The sequence below is a fragment of the Myxocyprinus asiaticus genome, chromosome 22 (assembly GCF_019703515.2).
Source record: "Myxocyprinus asiaticus isolate MX2 ecotype Aquarium Trade chromosome 22, UBuf_Myxa_2, whole genome shotgun sequence".
Classification (NCBI taxonomy): Eukaryota; Metazoa; Chordata; class Actinopteri; order Cypriniformes; family Catostomidae; genus Myxocyprinus; species Myxocyprinus asiaticus.
In genome coordinates, this window is record NC_059365.1 from 11,081,963 (window position 1) to 11,102,859 (window position 20,897).

Here is a 20,897-nt window from a genome sequence, read left to right on the forward strand (position 1 = left end):
ATAGCAAATTAGCTTTGGGCTGAATTCTGCAACATTTCGGCAGTGAGTTTGGCCCACATACCCCATGGAATTATGGTCCAAGATTGGCCCAACATTCACAATTGGCCCACAATCCTGTGTCTCCTGTATCCCCAGTAAGCAGACATTATTGGACCACAGCTACACCGGAATGCTCAGATGTCACCTAAACAACAGCCATACACATATCATACCCACCCTAGAACTCAACCACAACTTGCCCTGAAAAGTAGCCCATAATTGGTCCACATTTATGCCAGAATCCTCAGATGTCAGACAGATAACAGCCTTAACATTACCAAGCCCCATATGTAATGTAATATTTTTCATATATTATCAAATAAGTGGCAAAAAAGCAAAGGTGTAGAATTTTTTTTTTATTCAGGTTAATGAAAACAGACACTCAGATGTCATACATTTACCAACACAATCGCACCCCTCATGAAAAAAATACACATGCTCTAAAACTTTTTACATAAGTGTGAAAATATGTAAAGGATGAAACAAAAACTGCACAAAGGCAATAAACAAATGGCAGTTTGATGCTGACTTTAAAGGTGATGTTCATCTCTAGGTCAGCACCAAACTGCCATTCGTAACTCTTTCTACTTCCATAAGATGATGTATTTCTGACTGAAACAGTTTATTCATGGTGGGACTTAATTTTTTCCATCAGGAATTAATTTGATTATATTTAATCCAATCAAAGTGGGCAGTGCATTCCTGAATGAAGCCAGGGGGTGACAAATAAGAGGTATGGGTGATGTCAGACGAGAAAGAGAGTCATTTTAGAGGTTGAGCTAATTATTAAAATGTAATTAAAGACTACAAAGACAAATATATCCTATGGAGGAACATTCACCTATGAATTTTCCACAGAGAGACCAAGAATGTGTATCAAGTAAGTAAATAGGGCAAATTTTTATTTCATTTTGCAGTAAGATGGGATTGATTGGTGGACTGCCGATGTCTCGTCCCTTTACCATGCAGTACATGACCCATCTTACTTGCATTCTCCTGCACGCTCACGGTCTGCCCTGCAGATGGACGAGCAGTTTGGTGTCAGTTATGTGCACAGCAATGTTGGCTCTGATCTGAACAGTTTCGATCAGTTGACATATGGGCCTGCTGGGATGCATTAAACATGGGCTACTGATACTGTACAGATTGTCTTGCTTCCTGTGGGTTTTTTTGTATGACGTGGCACCTTTTGTTGTTGTACGGTCATGTAATTTTCCACCTATGGAAACATACCACATGGTCTTGTTGTGAATGATGTAATCAGGTATGCGGTTCGCTGTGGTATACACCACCGTGCCTAACTGTTTGTATTTCCTCAAACAGGAAACAGTAGTGATTCCAGACAGGAAGCTGATGCTGGAAGTGGACCGTCAGATGGCGAGCATCCAGAGTGGGCCCTACCTGGACTTTTTTCTGGCCCTGGCCATCTGCAACACAGTGGTGGTTTCCACAGTAACAGCCCAGAGACAGAGAGTGAGTGCACACTGGGGTTATTATAGTTTTGAATTTTATTTGAGTTTTTATTTCTATATTTTATTTCTATTTCAAATTTTATTTTTTTTATTTTTTGTCTTTTCAATTTAGGCCATGTCCACACAGTTTAGGTTGAAAACAAATTTTCCCATTTCCTAACATTGTTTTCCAAAGTATGTGGTTATGGAGAACGTTTTCAAAAGTCTAATTTTTTTGGTGGAAGAAAACGCCATTCCAGTGTAGATGAGAGGCAAAAACATAGCAAAATCAATGCGTTTTCAACCGAAAATGTATTAGAGTGGATCTTGCCTAAGTTTTGTTTTTGTTAAGTCTCTATGACTTAGTATTAGTTTTAGTGTTTTCAAGTTTCAGTTTAGTTTATTTTTCAGAATATTTCGTATTTATGCATTGTGCAATTATGGGGAACATTTTCAAATGTTTCCGTTTTCGGTGGAGAAAAACTTGACTTCATATTACATTTTGTTGTGTATATAGGATTAATTTTTAGTCTGTTACTGTACACTCACTGAGAACTTTATTAGGAACACCTGTACACCTATACTTATTCATGCAATTATCTAATCAGCCAATTATGTGGCAGCAAAGCAATACATAAAATAATGCAGATATGGGTCAGGAGCTTCAGTTAATGTTCACATCAACCATCAGAATTGTGAAACAAATGTGATCTCAGTGATTTCGACCATGGGATGATTGTTGGTGCCAGACGGGCTGGTTTAAGTATTTCTGTAACTGCTGATCTCCTGGGATTTTCACACACAACAGTCTCTAGAATTTACTCCGAATGGTGCCAAAACCAAAAAACATCCAGTGAGTGGCAGTTCTGTGGACAGAAATACCTTGTTGATGAAAGAGGTCAGGAGAGAATGGCCAGACTGGTTCGAGCAGACAGAAAGGCTACGATAACTCAGATAACCGCTCTGTACAATTTAAGTGATCAGAATAGCATCTCAGAATGGACAACATGTCGAACCTCAGAGGCAGATGGGCTACAACAGTAGAAGACCATGTCGGGCACTTTATTAGGACCATAGTGTTCCTAATAAAGTGCTTAGTGAGTATATATTTAATTGGTTCAAAACTTTGTTTTATTCATATTTTATTCATATCATATTAAATTCATTGTTTTATTTATATCAGTTTCTATTGAATAGTATTTCTTAAGGAAGATTTTACGTTCATAAAAGTAAAGAAATTAACACTAAACCTTTGTTATCGTTGTTTTAAAGAGGATTTTAGAATTATTGTGAGTATCTACAGTAAAATATCAAGACAAGAGAGAATACTTTGTGCACATAGATATAGCTTTTAAGATTGCTTATATCACACTAATACATTTTTGTTTGAAAAAGCATTAATTTCACTACGTTTTGGCCTTCTGTCCACACCAAGATGGTGTTTTTGTCCAGCAAAAATGCAGCTTTCCGAAAATGCTCTTCCAAGTGAATAAATTGAAAATGTTGTATTGATGTTGTTGTGTGGAATGGGAAAACTGAGATGTTCAAAAACGATGAAGTTTACTTAGAATTGCTGTCTGGCAGCAGAACACGAGAAAAATTGTGTTTCAGACCATTCATAGAAATGATGTAGGACACATGCACGGTAGGGGGACATTTTCAGACGTTTCAGTGTGGACGAGTAACTTTTGGAAAACGTTGTAAAACGGCAGTGTGGACGGAGAGCGTTTAGAAAACGAAAACTGCGTTTTCAGATTTATCTGGATTAATGTGGACATAGCCTAAAATTTGTAAAACAGTATGTAAATGGAAAACAACGTATAAAAGAGCGTCATCGGATTGAAGTCTTGAAGTCATGCATGCTTTTACAACTCATGCACCAACATGGACTTGCTGACTAGCGCCCCATTGGTCTGCAAAGTCTGGACTTGGAGGAGGACCACAAGGGCTTAGAGTGCCATTTGGGACAGAGCGTATGACCGTTAGGTTTAGTTTATTTTTTCAGTGTTTTTAGATTCAGTGTAATTTAGTTTTTGTTTTCATATTTTAAAATATTTTTATACTGCCAAAATTCATATGTTAACTGCTATAATTTAAATAGTAAAAGTAAAATGTAAAAAAATGGCAAATGGGAAGCACTTAGTCTTTATTTTAGTTTTTGTTAATGTTAATTACACTGAGTACAACGGCATTGACCTTGCTAGAACCAAGAGGGTTGGGGACATGCTTGCCACTCTGACTCACAGCACAAAACTGCCCTTATGTCAAAATAATAACAATAATAGCCCACCATATAAATTATTTCTTCTTGCACATGGAGTACCTGTGGCTGCAGCCTCTTTGCCCCAAGACATTTTATTACTACCCCAGAATGACTAATTCATCTTTGGCTAGTGGTTAGCAACCCAGTATGTTTTATAATTACTACATTTTAATTCTTGAGCAAACGGCATTGGCTCACTTGGTCCAGGCAATTAGATTTTTCATCAGTCAGGCGAGCGGTCTTTCCCACACGTCCGTAATGAGTTGATTCTGAGAGGGAAGTTTAGTGTAGCTGAGTTCCTTCTCTGCTGGTCAGCACTAATTTCCCATATTGCACTTGAACACCCGAGCGAAGCACTTTGTCCAGGGTAGAAATTATATTTGGCCTCAGACCTGTAGCACTGAGACATTCAGAGACATTGGGTCAACATTAATTAAGTTGATTACCAATGGAGCATGATTGTATCACCCTGGGTCCATCAGAACTTGAGAAGCAGTCACAATGTATTCAGATTCACTGTAAAGGAAGAAAAAGATTATTCGAATTTCAGACCTATATGCCAGAACATTGTCCCACTTTCAATAATTGTGTATTAATTCATAATTAACAAAGGTCACTAACAGAACACACATCAAGTCTGGAGAATATTTTATCACATGTGTAATAATGCAACTGATACAGAAATGGTTTATTCACATTGATTAAAAATAAATAAAACCTTCTGAACAACATGATATTTTCATTAAGTAGACCATTTGTATTATTCCTCAATTAACCAATAAAAGCCAATAAAACAAGGCTCATTTATATTCTTTTGCACATGCATTATTAAGAATCTGGCTATGTTCAGAAAGCATACTACAGTTCCATACTGCTCGTTTGGAAAGCAATATGGTATTGCATGTGTATTGTGCGCAGTATGCACATTTATATATGACCTACTACATTTGCCTACTATATTTGACATACTTGTATTTGAACAGCAGAATACATTGTGATGGGTACTGTATCTCAGTATGCAATATGCACAACTTAACCTTTCATTTACAGTGTGAAGAATGAACTAGAAGTAATTTTAGCCACAATTTTTTAACATCTCTTTCTTGACTTAAGTAATTGGATTACCAAAAATTAAGACATTTTTATACAAATTTGGAATCAAAAACCAAATAACTGTATTTATTTCCAAAATGATAACTGGACCTCGCTCGCTAAGTTAGCGTGTAATGTGGAGAGATCACGTGACAACAATGCAGCATACTACTGTTACATACTGCACACACTGTTTCACATACTTAACAAAATATTAGGCAATATACAGTGTGCAATAAGCAGTATTTTAGTATTCCATTCCGAACATAATCAAGCAAATAAATGTCTTTGTATTTCCAGGTCAAAGGAAGACGTAACTCCTCATCCAAAGGATCATTTTGTAACATGGGCGACTGGTTTAAAAACAGTCCTCTGCGGAAGATTTTCACCTCCCTGAAGTTCTGCAAAAGTGAAGGGGAGACCCTCACAGATCCCTTTACTGTTGATGAAGACGACCCTGACATTCTGCAGAGCTCTAGTGTCTCTGATTCTACAGATGACTACGAGTTCAACTCCACCACGGGGAAGAAGGACATTTCAAGTCAATGCAAATATAAACGCAATGTTTCTGGGTCAGAAGAGGTGTGTTATGAAGCCCACAGCCCAGATGAGGCTGCTCTGATATATGCAGCTAAAGCTTATGGGTTCACCATGGTGGAACGCACTCCGCATTATGTGACCGTGAAGCTCCCAAATGAAACGTTGATGCAGTTTGAGGTGTTGGATGTCCTGACCTTTGATTCAACACGAAGGAGGATGTCCATAATAGTGCGCCACCCTTACACCGATGAAATCATCATGTACACTAAAGGGGCTGATTCAGCTATATTGGAAAGACTGGGGAATGTTTTTTCAGGTGAGTACGAAAGATTTTACATTGCAGTTATGCATTTGGCAGTCATTTTTATCCAAAGCAACTTACCATTTTGTGTGTTCCCTGGGGATTTAATTGAACAAAACCTTTTGTTTTCTACAGATATGACACAAGTGGATAGTGTGGAGAAGCAGATTGCTGTAAAAACCCAAAAAGACCTTGACATGTATGCCATGGATGGATTACGAACGCTGTGTTTTGCCAAAAAGGTAAAATTCTCTGGTTTTAATGTGTTAATTTTTGGTTACTTTATCTTACGAATTCCATTTCACAGCTGTCTAACAGTGTTGCTTATGACAAGATCTGTCTTACTCCCTCAAGGTTATCAGTGAACAGGAGTACAAGGCCTGGTCAGCTGTTAGACAGGAAGCGGTGTTAGCCATTGATGAGAAAGAAGAGCATCTTATGGAGACTGCAACCTACATAGAGAACAACTTTACTCTGCTGGGTAAAATCTGTGTTCCATTTAAGGTGCACTTGGTCTTTTAAGGTCTTGGTCTTAAGGTCACTTGGTCATTATATTGACACCTACCGGCGTGGATGAAGCATCATGTAAAAGTAATATTTTTTGGTTGGTGATGTCATTGTAAAAGTACCCTATTCATAGTCAGCCATGATTAATTTATTCCATGAGCGAAAATGTCCAATAATAAGGTGGTTACTGAGATAATGCGAGGAGCATTCAGAGTGTACATGATTTAAAACATATTTTATTTAGGGTAAAACTTTTTTAATGAGCAAAAAATTTAAAAATTACAAAATAAATAAATAAATTAATTAATTTAAAAAAAGTACGTTTTTTTTTTTTTTTTTTTTTTTTTTTTTTTACGATGATGATTTTAATATTTTTTAATTCAAACCAAAGAGGATTTCACATATTAAAGCTGCTGTAAGCGAGACTGAGCTATTGATTTAGACCTGCCCCCTCTTTCCAAAACAGGGCACCTATACTGTTGAAACATGTTCCCACGCTTGTCAAACACAACAGTAGGGAAATAGCGCCCTCAACTGACTAATATAAATCAGAATATGACAATCCTCAATAATTGGCTGCAACAACAAAACTATGAGAATGCCCAAAATATGGAGATAGAATTGTTCCATATTAACATACAAATGGAAAGAGATTTACAAATAGATGTAAGGAGTTTCACAAAAATAAAGTTAATTCACAAATAAATAAAATGAGATTTGCAAACAAAAAAATTATTTACAAATATTTTTTTTAACTCACAAACACAACCATCATTCAAATCGCGCACATTTATCTGTGGATTGCTTCCTGTGCATTTGCGGATTGCTACACGCATTTGTCGATTTTGAAACAAGTCTAGTGTCAAGACATGCACACAAAACTACAAATAGGTGGACGTCTACTCAAGCCAATCAGATAAACCAAATTACTGGCATAGCAGATCTTGTACACTGTGTAATATAGGGTATTAATTTATGGTTTGTGCTCCTAAGATCATCTAATATGATTCATGTTTTATAAAGACACTATTTGTACTACTGATATTTTGTAGTGTCTAGTAGTTTGTCCAGTACCGGTCCTACCCCATCTGGCACCCTAGGCGAGACCCTCCAGTACCTTTAATGTAAAGTGCACGTAAACCAAGTCAAGTGGTGTAAGATGTTAAAAAAAAAAAAAAATTGTACATTGTACTGTACAGTATATTTCAAAGCAGGGACATTTATAGGCTTTCATCATTACTGGGGAGTCTGGAGCCCATCAAGTACACAATCTATTGTACTACGATATTGAAGGTGGGGTTTAAAATTATTTCTTTTATTTATTCATTTTGCAAAAACAGCACCAAAGCATTCATTTCTGGTGATTTTAGAAGCATCATTTGAACATTTTCTTTAGTAGCCTATATACTGGATATATTGTGTAGCATTAATGAATGGACTAATAACATATTGACACCTTTTCACATTACACAGCACAAGATGAAGTTTATCAAAGTTACCTTTCTAAAAGCCTGCTGTGGCAGTATCATGGCACAGTGATGGTACAATATGGTAAAACCTTGGTATTTTTATTATATACAGTAGACCTATATCATGGTATTTATATAGAAGGCTACTCCAAGGGACATGTCCAAAAAACATGGTATTGGTTTGGTTTTGGTACTTTTAAGCATTTTAATGTAATGTAAGCATTTTGATACACTTTTATTTAGAAAGTATTTTTATCTGCAGTAGACAATCGTTCACAGACTGCACTCGCACATGATCATCACTGGCAAACAATTGAATGAAGCAGCAGGTTTTGTTTCAATGAATTGTAAGTAAATATTAACTTCATTCATCTTTGTTTTGTCTTCTAAAGCATCCCGTAACTGTTTTACTGCATGAAAAAGCGCTTCAAATGTTTCAGCCAGCACGTTAGACAAATTCATTGAGAAGAACCGATACAAAAGACTGATTAATTCACGCATCGGGCATCACGTCGATTCACGAGCCCTGCTGAGATTATGGCCGTGTCCACAATGGCATACTATCCATACTACTCTCACTGTTTTGTTTTTTTGCCAAACAAAGGTATAACAGAAACAGTAAGAGTGGTATGCTAGTAAGGCATTTAGTACACGGTCTATTTGTTCCGTGGGGGGCGCCGCAACACGTCATTTAGTTTGACACAGATTGAACACATACTTATTGGCTCAATAGATCGGCGCCCCCGAAGCGATGCGGCCCTAGGCGCTCGACCTATGTCGCTTAATGGGTCGCCCTGAGTGTGTCTGTTTGGATCTGCCATGTAACATTAAGATTAAAGGTTTTTACGACACATTTCAGTCAAGAAACTTGGTTAGAATTAAAATAGCAGACTCATACAGTCAGCCAGGTTAGCTATAAAGCTAATGATCAGGACACTCTACAAATGGACAATTTTCAGCTGTCGACATTTAACAAGACACTACACATGTTTATAACTGAGAGAAAATTATACTTAGAGTTGTGTTTGTGAGTTAAAAAATATATTTGTAAATAATTTTTTTTTTTATTTGTATATCTCATTTTATTTATTTGTGAATTCACTTTATTTTTGTGAAACCCCTTACATCTATTTGTGGATCTTATTCAATTTATTTGTGAACCAACTTTATTTGTGAATCTCTTTCCATTTGTATGTTAATATGCAACAATTCTATCTCCATACCAAAATGATTGACAGGCAAAAAATGCCTCAGACGCCATCTGACTGGCTACAGAAGGAATATGTCCGCGGACACTTTTTATTTAACTTTTTACAGTGATTATAACTGTCACAGTGATCGGTGTGATATCTCAGGGCAGTTATTTCAGTGATATCTTTCAGGGAGTATAATTATTTTTTGCATACCTTTCCATGAAAAAAATCGCTTACAGTACTTTTAAAATTCATAGTCTTACTGAAACATGTTAAAATTCTCCTATAATTCTGCAAGCACACAAGTTATGTACAAGTAATTTACATACATTTTTCTAACATAACATTCCTATCAGTCTAACCTGAACCACCTAGTTTTAACTCCAGCTTCTGCCTAAATTCCTAACCCTAACCTTAAAGGATAGTTCACCCAAAAATGAAAATTGTCTCATCATTTACTCACCCTCATGCCAGTCCAGATGTGTATGACTTTCTTTCTTCTGCTGAACACAAATGAAGATTTTTAGAATATCTCTGTATGTCGATACAGTGTAAGTAAATGGTGGCCAGAACCTTGAAGGTCCAAAAAGCATATTAAGGCAGCATAAAATAATCCATATGACTCCAGTGGTTATATGTCTTCAGAAGCAATATGATAGATGTGGTTGAGAAACATATCAATATTTAAGTCATTTTTTACTATAAATCTCTACTTTCTTGTTCACGTTCACATTCTTCTTCTTTTGTTTTTGGCGATTCGATTTATTTGTGCATATCACCACCTACTGGGCAGGGAGGAGAATTTATAGTAAAAAATTACTTTAATATTGATATGTTTCTCACCCACACCTATCATATAGTTTCTGAAGAAATAGATTTAACTACTGGAGTATGGATTACTTTTATGCTGCCTTTATGTGCTTTTTGGATCTTCAAATTTCTGGTCACCATTCACTTGCATTGTATGGACCTTCAGAGCTGAGATATTCTTCTAAAAATCTTCGTTTTTGTTCTGCAGAAGAAAATAAGTCACATATCTGGGATGGCATGAGGGTGAGTAAATGATGAGAGAATTTTCATTTTTGGGTGAAATATCCCTTTAAAGTTAAATGATATGTGGCAACAGGGGCGACTGGCATTGAGGACCGCCTTCAGGAGAGTGTTCCAGAAACCATCCAGGCTCTGAGACAGGCGGGTATGCAGGTGTGGGTGCTGACTGGGGACAAACCTGAGACAGCTATCAACATCGCTTACTCTTGCAAGCTGCTGGACCATGAAGATCTGGTGTTCACCTTCACCACAATGAAGAAGGTGCCAAAACCTCTTTCTCTCCATCTGATGACATGCCAGTCAATGTCAGCTCTCCTCAACCAATGCTTTTATCGTTGCATGCTCCCCTCCAATAATTTTACCATAAAGCTGATGTGTGCAGAATTTCTTTGATGTTAAAATACTGTTTGCTATCCCAGTTTAATATGCAAGGCAACTGCTGTACAGTAAAAGTAAGCAATTCTTAGGCTGATTTCCCAAAGGTTATAATCACTGTGACTTTGTGGCACTTTCAAAACAGAGCTCTGTTTGAGCTCAACTAATGACATGTGAATCTTGAATAGGCAAGCACCACTCACATTTTCTTCAGAAAAATTTAACAATGTAGTTAATTTTGCACAGAAATTACACACTGCAACTCTAACCTGGCCAGACGTCTCAATAAGAACATGCTGAGTACTCCACTATTTTCCCATGTGGCTTAAAGTATGTTGTTTGGGGTTTTATTATGATATATGGAACCCCTACACTAGGAAAAGGGTTAATTGGTTTATCTGGGACAACAGAGACTCCAGTGTTAGACATTATCATCCCCTCAAGACTAAAGTTCTATGTCCCGTGTTCAAACATATAAATACGCTTGCTACAATTTGTCAGAAATGCTGCTTTTTATTTCATGTCTCCACCAGTCTATAGCTAAAAAAAGTACATTCACCATTCTAAATGGCTTATATTGCTACACTGTAATCCCATTTTCACAGTTTGGAGGAGGGCAGGAAACCGTTCTAGTTCCAATATTAAATCCCTTCCAGAAGTCTTCCGCATAATGTTTTATGCAGATTTTATGAAATAGCACTTCTTAAATTATGCATCTAAAACCTCACACTTTTGTTGTTGCAGTAGTTTTCATAAGATACGTGTTTGTCTTCACCTTTCATATCTTTTATGTATTAACCTAAATAAATTTGGAAAGAAAACCTGCATCATAGTGAACAACTGATATTGAATTTAGACAACACAGATATATTCACAAACCATTCATGTTAAGACATTTACTGTCATCTTAAAGGGATAGTGCATCCAAAAATGAAAATTCTTTCATCATTTACTCACCCTCATGCCATCCCAGATGTGTATGACTTTCTTTCTCCTGCAGAACACCAAAAAATATTTTTTAAAGAGTATCTCAGCTCTGTAGGTCCATATAATGCAAGTCAATGGTGACCAAAATTTGAATCTTCAAAAATCACAAAGGTAGAATAAAAGTAATCCATAAGACTCCAGTGGTTAAATCCACATCTTCTGAAGCAACACGATAGGTTTGTGTAAGAAACAGATTAATGTTTAAGTTCTTTTTTTTATAAATCGCCACCTTTGACCAGCCTGACCAGTAGATGGCAATATGCAGGAAGAATGCGAATTGCCAAAAAATAAAAGAAGAAGAATGCGAAAGTGAATGTTGAGATTTTTGGTTTAAAAAAAAGGACCTAAATATTGATCTGTTTCTCACCCACACCTATCATATCGCTTCTGCAGACATGTATTTAACCAATGGATTCATATGGATAACTTTTATGCTGATTTACATGATTTATGGAGATTCAAATTTCTGGTCACCATTTACTTGCACTGTATGGTCCAACAGAGCTGAGATATTCTTCTAAAAACCTTTGTTTGTGTTCTGCAGAAGAAAGTCATACACATCTGGGATGGCATGAGGGTGAGTAAATGATGAGATCATTATTATTTTTGGGTGAACTATCCCTTTAAGTGAATATAAAGGAACTAGATGTTTATCTTTCTAGCAGACATGATGTAACTTTCATGAACATAACCAACTTGTTTTTTATTGGTTTAGATACTAACAAGATCTCTTGTATATTGCAGTCTGTTTGTAAAATGAGATTGGAGGACACACTTGTAGAGGTGCGACGAAGCACCCTGTCAGCCGGAGTGGACCACCAGTTCAGCGGTTATAACTCAACATTTACCGGCCCGTTGATGGAGCCCAGCATTGGGCTGGTGATAGATGGGCTGACCTTGAGCATGGCAATGTCAGACGACCTGGTGGACCAGTTTGTGGAACTCTGCAAACACTGTCGTGCGGTGCTTTGCTGTCGAGTCACTCCTCTGCAAAAGAGCAGTGTGGTTAAACTGATACAGAAGAAACTTAGGGTCATGACCCTCGCCATAGGTAATGAAAGCTCTGATTTGAGGTGGATGGGCTTATGACATCATTTAAGTTTCAGTAAGATTATTTTCGAAACTGTTGTATTGGTTTTTGAAATGCTACCAGGAGCAACCCTGCTGAAAAAAACAGCTTAAATCAGGCTAAGAGCTGGTGTAAGCTGGACTTGCTGGTCTCCCAGCCTGGTTTAAACTGTTTTCAGGTGTTATTTCTGTTGTGTAATGTGATATAAACTCAGCAAAAAAAAGAAATGCTTTTATTTTCAGCAAACTTAACATGTGTAAATATTTGTATGAACATAAAAAGATTCAACAACTAAGACATAATCTGAACAAGTTTCACAGACATGTGACTAACAGAAATTGAATAATGTGTTCCTGAACAAAGGGGGGGGGGGGGGTTCAAAATCAAAAGTAACAGTCAGTATCTGGTGTGGCCACCAGCTGCATTAAGTACTGCAGTGCATCTCCTCCTCATGCCAGTTCTTGCTGTGAGATGTTACCCCACTCTTCCACCAAGGCACTTGCAAGTTCCCGGACATTGCTGGGGGGAATAACCCTAGTCCAACAGGTCCCAGATGTGCTCAATGGGATTGAGATCTGGGCTCTTCACTGGCCATGGCAGAACACTGACATTCCTGTCCTGGAGGAAATCACGCAGAGAACGAGCAGTATGGCTGGTGGCATTGTCATGCTGGAGGGTCATGTCAGAATGAGCCTGCAGGAAGGGTACCACATGAGGGAGGAGGATGTCTTTCCTGTAATGCACAGCGTTGAGATTGCCTGCAATGACAACAAGCTCAGTCCGATGATGCTGTGACACACCGCCCCAGACCATGACGGACCCTCCACCTCCAAATTGATCCTGCTCCTGAGTACAGGCCTCGGTGTAACTCTCATGCCTTTGACGATAAACTGAGTCCAACCATCACCCCTGGTGAGACAAAACTGTGACTCGTCAGTGAACAGCACTTTTAGCCATTCTTGTCTGGTCCAGCGAAGGTGGGTTTGTGCCCATAGGCGACGTTGTTGCCGGTGATGTCTGGTAAGGACCTGCCTGACAACAGGCCTACAAGCCCTCAGTCCAGCCTCTCTCAGCCTATTGTGGACAGTCTGAGCACTGATGGAGGGACTGTGCGTTCCTGGTGTAACTCGGGCAGTTGTTGTTGCCATCCTGTACCTGTCCCGCAGGTGTGATATTCGGATGTACCGATCCTGTGCAGGTGTTGTTACACACGGTCTGCCACTGCGAGGATGATCAGCTGTCCTTCCTGTCTCCCTGTAGCGCTGTCTTAGGCGTCTCACAGTACCGACATTGCAATTTATTGCTCTAGCCACATCTGCAGTCCTCATGCCTCCATGCAGCATGCCTAAGGCACGTTCACGCAGATGAGCAGGGACCCTGGGCATCTTTCTTTTGGTGTTTTTCAGAGTCAGTAGAAAAGTCTCTTTAGTGTCCTAAGTTTTTATAACTGCGACCTTAATTTTCTACCGTCTGTAAGCTGTTAGTGTCTTAACAACCGTTCCACAGGTGCATGTTCATTAATTGTTTATGTTTCATTGAACAAGCATGGAAAACATTGTTTAAACCCTTTACAATAAAGATCTGTAAAGTTATTTGGATTTTTACAAAATTATCTTTAAAATACAGTGTCCTGAAAAAGTTTATTATGGTTTCTGGCAATTCAGGTGATGGTGCCAATGATGTGAACATGATTCAAGCTGCAGACATTGGGATTGGCGTATCTGGACAAGAGGGGATGCAGGTTTGTATTTTTGGACATTCTCTCTATCCGGTCTTTTGAAATCTACATTAAGAGTTATAATAACACTGAACTTTTACCCATTTACCTTTACATGGCCCTTATTTGTAAAGGGGGATGATGTTATTGACTGGATCAGGTGTGTTAACCACTGTATTTATTTTGTTTAGGCTGTCATGGCCAGTGACTTTGCCATCACACGCTTTAAACACCTGCAAAGACTGCTGTTGGTTCACGGACAATGGTGCTATTCAAGATTGGCCAACATGGTCATCTATTTCTTCTATAAGAATGTGGTAATTATCAACTTGGCAACCAATTTTGTTACGTTTAATGACCATTTTTACATCTCCATGCCTAGGGTTAGGAATATCAACAACAAACTTAACACACTGCACTGTTTGTGCTATGGGCATGAATAATACCTTAAATCATTCAGCTTGTTAAGGAGAGTTGTGCTATTACTCGGCAATTGTACATCAGATTCGGCCAAAAAAATGTGATAAAAAAAAAAAAATCCCATAGACTTAAATTAAAGCAGGCACCCAAGCCATCTCTAGGGACTAGAATATCACAGAGATGTGTCCCTCTCTAATTTCAAGCAATTTGAGAGCATAGCGAAGTCCTTCATTTGGAATAGTGAACGTCCCAGATTACATTTCAATAAGTTGCATAGGCCGATTGACAAAGGTGGGCTAGGCCTACCCAAAATGTTGTTTTATTATTATGCATTCGCTCTCAGACATTTGGCTCATTGGTCGCTTCCACCTGAGAGAGCCCTCTCTGGTTCTGTATTGAACAGGAAGTTCTTGCCCCTATTTCGCCATTGCAAAGCCTTTCTATCAAACTAATCGGAGAAGTTAAGTTACACCCCGTTATATCGCATTTGTACTCGGTATGGACAAAAGTATACAGAGTGTTTAATTCGGACATTTATTTAAATGTTGCCTCGAGCATATGGCTGAACCCAAAATTATGTATTAATAAGTCGCCATTCTGCTGGTCAGAGTGGATTGTAAGGGAGGTTAATACACTCGGTGACCTTTATGAGAGTGGAGTGTTGAGATCCTTTGAAAATTTGGTTCATAAGTTTTGGATTCCCTGATCTCAGTTTTTTAGGTACTTACAGCTGCACCACCTGCTCTGTACTATTTTTGGAAGTAGCATACACCCCCCTAAATTGGCAGATACTCTGGGAGTGGTGATTACTGCTTTTGGAAAAGGACATGAGGCATCAGTGTATTACTCCCTGCTAATTCAGAATCTGGAGGACAGAGCTTTAACTTCTATCAAGAGATTATGGGAGAAAGATTTAAACTTGGTATTGGAGGAGGGAGTGTGGGCTAGAATTCTAAAAAACATCAAATGTGTACCTAGAGATGCAAGTGTGCACCTTATGCAATTCAAGGTTTTACATAGATACTATTGGACACCCTCTAGATTGTATAGGCTTGGTCTTAAAGACACACCCACCTGCTGGCGATGCCAATCAGAAGATGGAGACACAACCCATGTTTTTTGGTGGCGTGTTAAGATCCAAGAATTTTGGTTGAAGGTTCAGAGTTTTATGTGTGATATATTGGGCACTCAAATTTCATTTTGCCCCAGACTTTTAGGCGATGGGGCGGTCATCAACATAGGGGATAAACATATAAAAAATTGGGTCCTAACCAGTGTTATGATCGGCAGACAAATTGTTTTAAGGGGATGGAAGTCGGCTGGAGCACCCTCATTTCAAGAGTGGTGCACGGAGATGGGGAGGGTGGTGCCTTTTCGAGGAGGTGTCATTTAGAAGGCTGTGGATCTGGGATTAGTTTGATGGGAAATGGGGCAGCTATTTGGCATTTTTGGAGGGCTCTCGGGGAGGGGCAGTGGAGAGAGAAGCATAGTTTTAAATGTGTGTGATTATTTTATATATATATATATATATATATATATATATATATATATATATATATATATATATTTTTTTATACTTATATGTGACCACAGGGATGTTTGTTGAGGGTCAGGGTGGGGTTGGGGAGGGGTAATAGTGGGGGTTTAATGTTGATTCTGTGTATATATGTTTTGCTTTTCTTTGGTATCTGTATGAATTAATAAAAAATGTTAATCAGAAAAATCTGGTCTTGGCTGTATTGTTTACTTAGAAATGTTATCAGCTTGCCACCATGTCAAGAACACATTGCATTCTTGTCAATCTGTTAATTCAGTTATTCTCTGTCCCATTGTTGAGTTGAAACCTACTTAAATAAGGAAATATGTCACGGTACCATAATCCAGTAACAGACCTTTTTTTTATCACTCAGGCTTATGTGAATCTCCTGTTCTGGTACCAGTTCTTCTGTGGTTTCTCCGCCACAGCCATGATCGACTACTGGCTCATGATATTCTTCAACCTCTTCTTCACCTCTGCTCCTCCCATCATGTTTGGCATTATGGACAAAGAGGTGTCAGACTCCACTTTACTGAGCCTGCCTGAACTATATAAGAGAGGACAGCACACTGAGGTGAAATACCTGACTGTCCCTTATGAGATCAATTCTATTTGTAGTAATTATGTTGTAATATGTAGACACACATTAAATAATCTATTTGGGGAGTGAAGGAATCCATAAAATTTTATTACAACTATGACAGTTATATTATAGTTTCAAAATGTGTTTAGCTGCTATTTTTATAACAAATACCATAGTGTGTTTTATAGAAACCATGGTTACATTAATCTAACTATGGTAATGAGGAGCCATCCATGGAAACTATAGAAACACGTGGTCTTTCTACAAATAGCGCAGTTAAATTATGGTTACTCTGCAAGAACTATCGTACATTTTCTAAGTGATGTAAAACCATTTAAGTTGCATGTATTGTGATACATTCAAATGTTTGATTACAGGGATACAGAAGATCAACATTTTGGATCGCCATTCTTGACGCTTTTTATCAGAGCCTAGTTTGCTTTTTTATCCCGTATTGGGTAAGAACATCTGCTAGCTTCTCTTTCATGTTGTTTGGAACGGTGCATTATCTGATTACTGCTTTTACTTTTCAAGACATACAATGGTTCAGACATTGGGATATTCTCATTTGGAACTCCAATGAACACGGTGTCTCTATTCACCATCATCCTGCATTTGGCCATTGAGATCAAGAGCTGGGTGAGATTCTAATCCACTTAAACACTGCAGAAACCATACTTTCATGATATAACTCCTTTAAAAACCTATAGTTTTCTAATGAAAATTAGCCTTTTTCAGTGTTAACAATGGCAGGTTTTTTTTACTTACAGACGGTGGTGCATTGGGTGATCATGATAGGCAGTGTGGTGCTGTACTTCATAGTGACTCTGGCCTACAGTGCCATCTGTATCAGCTGCAACCCTCCGTCTGACCCCTACTGGATCATGCAAAAACAAATGGCCGATCCGATGTTTTATCTCGTCTGCATTTTAACAACTGTTGTTGCTTTGCTGCCAAAGTAAGTGAAGTTATGTTTGTGTTGTATTTAGTCTAGTAGTATAGATTCCATACATTCATGCAGTGTCATTTTTACACATACTGTCAGAAATGTACTTTTTTAATAAAGGAATATTCGGGGTTCAATACAAGGTAAGCTCAATCAACAGCATTTGTGGCAAAATATTGATTACCACAAAACAATTGTCAAATTGTCCCTTGTTTATTTAAAAAAAAAAAAAAGAAATCAGGGTTACAGTTAGCATTTACAATGGAAGTGAATGATGCCAGTTCATAAATGCTAAAATACACACTATTTCAACAGTATAGTTACAGGAGGTAAACATTATGCTTGTTAACATGATTTTAGTGTGATAAAATCAGATAGAACAGAGATTTTATCACAATATAGTCATGTTAACATGTATAATGTTCACATCTTGTGGACATTTTAACAGTCATGTACTGGCCCCGTTCAGTTCCACTGTAAATGACTTGCTGTAACCATGATTTTTAAGTGGGACGAGTTGAAACAATTTTCTGTGGTAATAAGCATTATGCTACAAAAACTCTTGACTGTGCTTAACTTGTATTGAATACAGAATACTCACTGAAAGAGCAATATTTGCCCTGAGAATTTATTTTCAGCATTCAGCATTCAATACATTTTTAAACCATATAAAAACAAATGGTTCAAATCAAACCACAATGACGGCGACTCTCAAACTAAAACTACATTTAATAAAAGGGATAAGAACAAATACACATAGTGCGGTACAAACATCTGATTCAAAATCTAAATTAAACCTGAAAATGAACTAAGATTCGGGATTTCGAAAAATGTATTACATACAGTAAAATTAATAAGAAATAGTTATGATTCCAAACAATGTGTAGGTCACTAATCAAGCAGATTTGTGTCATTAACTTTGTGAGCTTAGCTATTTTCACTTTGTGAAAAAGGCTGCTGACCCCTGTACTAAACCTATGTTAAACACACAACAAAAATAGAATATTATTAAATATATGAAATGGTTAAAGCAAATTCACCCAAAAATGAAAATTTTCTCATCATTTACTCATATTTATACCATCCAAGATGTGTATGACTTTCTTTCTTCTGCTGAACACAAACAAAAATTATTTCAGCTCTGTAGGTCCATACAATGCAAGTGAATGGTGGCCAAAAATTTGAAGCACCAAAAGCACATAAAGGCAGCATAAAAGTAATCCATACAACTCCAGTGGATAAATTCATATCTTCAGAAGCGATAAGTGTGGGTGAGAAACAGATCATTATTTAAGTTATTTTTTACTTTAAATCTCCACTTTCACTTTCACATCTTTCTTTTGTTTTTGGAGCTTCGCATTCTTCATGCATATTGCCACCTACTGGGCAGGGAGGAGAATTTATAGTAAAAACCACAGAGATTTAACCACTGGAGTCTTATGGATTACTTTTATACTACCTTTAAATGCGATATCCATTAACTTGCATTGTAAGGACCTACACAGATGAGATATTTTTCTAAAAAGCTTTTTTTTTTTTTTTCTTTTTTTTTCTGCAGAAGAAAGAAAGTCATACACATCTGGGATGGCATGTAGGAGAGTAAATGATGAGAGAATTTTCATTTTGGGGTGAACTATCCCTTTAATAACAGGCATAAAAAAACACCTTCTGCCCCCACATTTTAAATATCTGGGGAATTTTTATCACATTCGGAATTCAAATCGCAAGAAGCCCATATTCTCCATTTTTTCCTCGCAGCAAAATCCCCTCTGCATTGCCAATCAAAAATGATTTGCTCTTTATTTACCACTGGCCTCATTTTCCGTCTTTTCCAGGTACACCCTGCATGTCCTGCAGGGAACGTTGGCCCCCTCCCCTCACCTCCGCGCACGGCAGCTCGAGCGGCTGCCCCCCTCCTATCGGGAGCAAAAGATCAGAGAGTGGCGTGGTCTCCGAGACACGTGCATCTCTTCTTCTCTCAGATCCCAGAAACACTGCCAGTCTCCGTGCCCCAGTGCATAAGCTACACACCACTACAGTCTGTGTTGTGGCATTGATGTACAGAGAACGACAACGCCACAAAGCTTGAATTTTTCAATACAGAAATCTTGCCAATGGGCAAAACTGAAACCGATATGTATGTTTTGCACACATCGATGCACCGCAGAGGGAGTGTTGGGGCAGCATCAGAAACCAGTACTCGTGTTGATTTAGCCCATCCAAGAAATAATCTGAACGCCTTGAAGCTGTGCATTTCAATTTTGAATGTGTCTGCTCTAACAAACCATCTGCATGAACATCACACGTTGCCTGCTGAGGCTCAAACACAGCATATAAACTTGAATCATTTCTCTACAGCACTTGAAAGTAATCTGTTCTCTGGCTACAGCTGAGCCTTTTTTCCCTAATGTGAAATGTACTTCCTGTTGTCATGTGGACCACATTTGTAGGCAGTTGCGCTTTGAGCAGCTCATATAATAATTGAGGTTTGCAGATGTTACATAATACTTGGTTCATTTATTCAGAGCTTGTTGTGCATGGTGACAGAAATACAAGCGCTCTGTGAGACTAAGGAGGCTGGATCTTCTTGTTATTATATTATTAATTCCTAAAAAATTAATTGTCATATCATGATGTTTAATGCGCGTTTGCTTCTGTATGCATGCTTATAATATATAAAAGGCAGATCATCTCCTCTGCGCCTTTATTTGAATATTTAATTGCTCTGCTGACGTCTGTCTGACGCTCTTCACTCATGACGGGGTCAGTGATGACCTCACTCAGACAGACAGATCATAGCGGCGCGAGCTTGTCTCTTTTCCGCATCCTTCTCGCATGTGTGTAACACACATCACAGCCAAGGCTCAGTATGTAAAAAAAGGTGCACTGATTCTATTTGCAGAGCACGGTGCGTTTTACGTAATGATGTCAGACTGTTTCTGACGGACTGAGGCTGCCATCTAGTGGTGGTCCGATGAGCTGCAAACACAGACAGACATTTAGGCAAATAAATAATAAGTGTCAAAACAACAGATCCTTTATTCAAGCCTTATGACAGTGTTTTCAGATGCAGTCACATGTAAAATTATTTTTTAAGCCATTTAGAGTCACTGGATTATATTTATAAGGGGCGGTACTACAGGTGAAAAGGCTAAAATGCCTCTTTTCTTGTATAAAATGAAATTGCATCATTAAAGTGTACATATAAACAAGTCATTTTGTATTGTGACTTTAACCATTTAAAATTTGGAAATATGCAAATTTGGTTCCCTCTTTAATACATGCACACATATGCATATTAGCTATATGAAAATACTGTAGATCCCTCACAACATTTAATTGTTCTAATGTGATGGTT

The 20,897-nt window shown here is 38.0% G+C and overlaps 1 protein-coding gene across 1 annotated transcript in view; it reads left to right on the forward strand.

Annotated features, from left to right (window-relative positions):
- atp10b (ATPase phospholipid transporting 10B) overlaps positions 1-20,897 on the forward strand; it is a 41,176-nt gene extending 20,279 nt beyond the window's left edge. Inside the window, exons 9-21 of the mRNA XM_051650177.1 lie at positions 1,363-1,512; positions 5,146-5,701; positions 5,822-5,928; positions 6,041-6,167; positions 9,982-10,166; positions 12,012-12,318; positions 14,001-14,077; positions 14,245-14,370; positions 16,384-16,584; positions 16,971-17,051; positions 17,128-17,232; positions 17,364-17,551; positions 19,375-20,897. Coding sequence (XP_051506137.1) covers positions 1,363-1,512; positions 5,146-5,701; positions 5,822-5,928; positions 6,041-6,167; positions 9,982-10,166; positions 12,012-12,318; positions 14,001-14,077; positions 14,245-14,370; positions 16,384-16,584; positions 16,971-17,051; positions 17,128-17,232; positions 17,364-17,551; positions 19,375-19,561 — 2,397 coding nt within the window. The 3' untranslated portion in view covers positions 19,562-20,897. The remainder of the gene's footprint in view (positions 1-1,362; positions 1,513-5,145; positions 5,702-5,821; positions 5,929-6,040; positions 6,168-9,981; positions 10,167-12,011; positions 12,319-14,000; positions 14,078-14,244; positions 14,371-16,383; positions 16,585-16,970; positions 17,052-17,127; positions 17,233-17,363; positions 17,552-19,374) is intronic.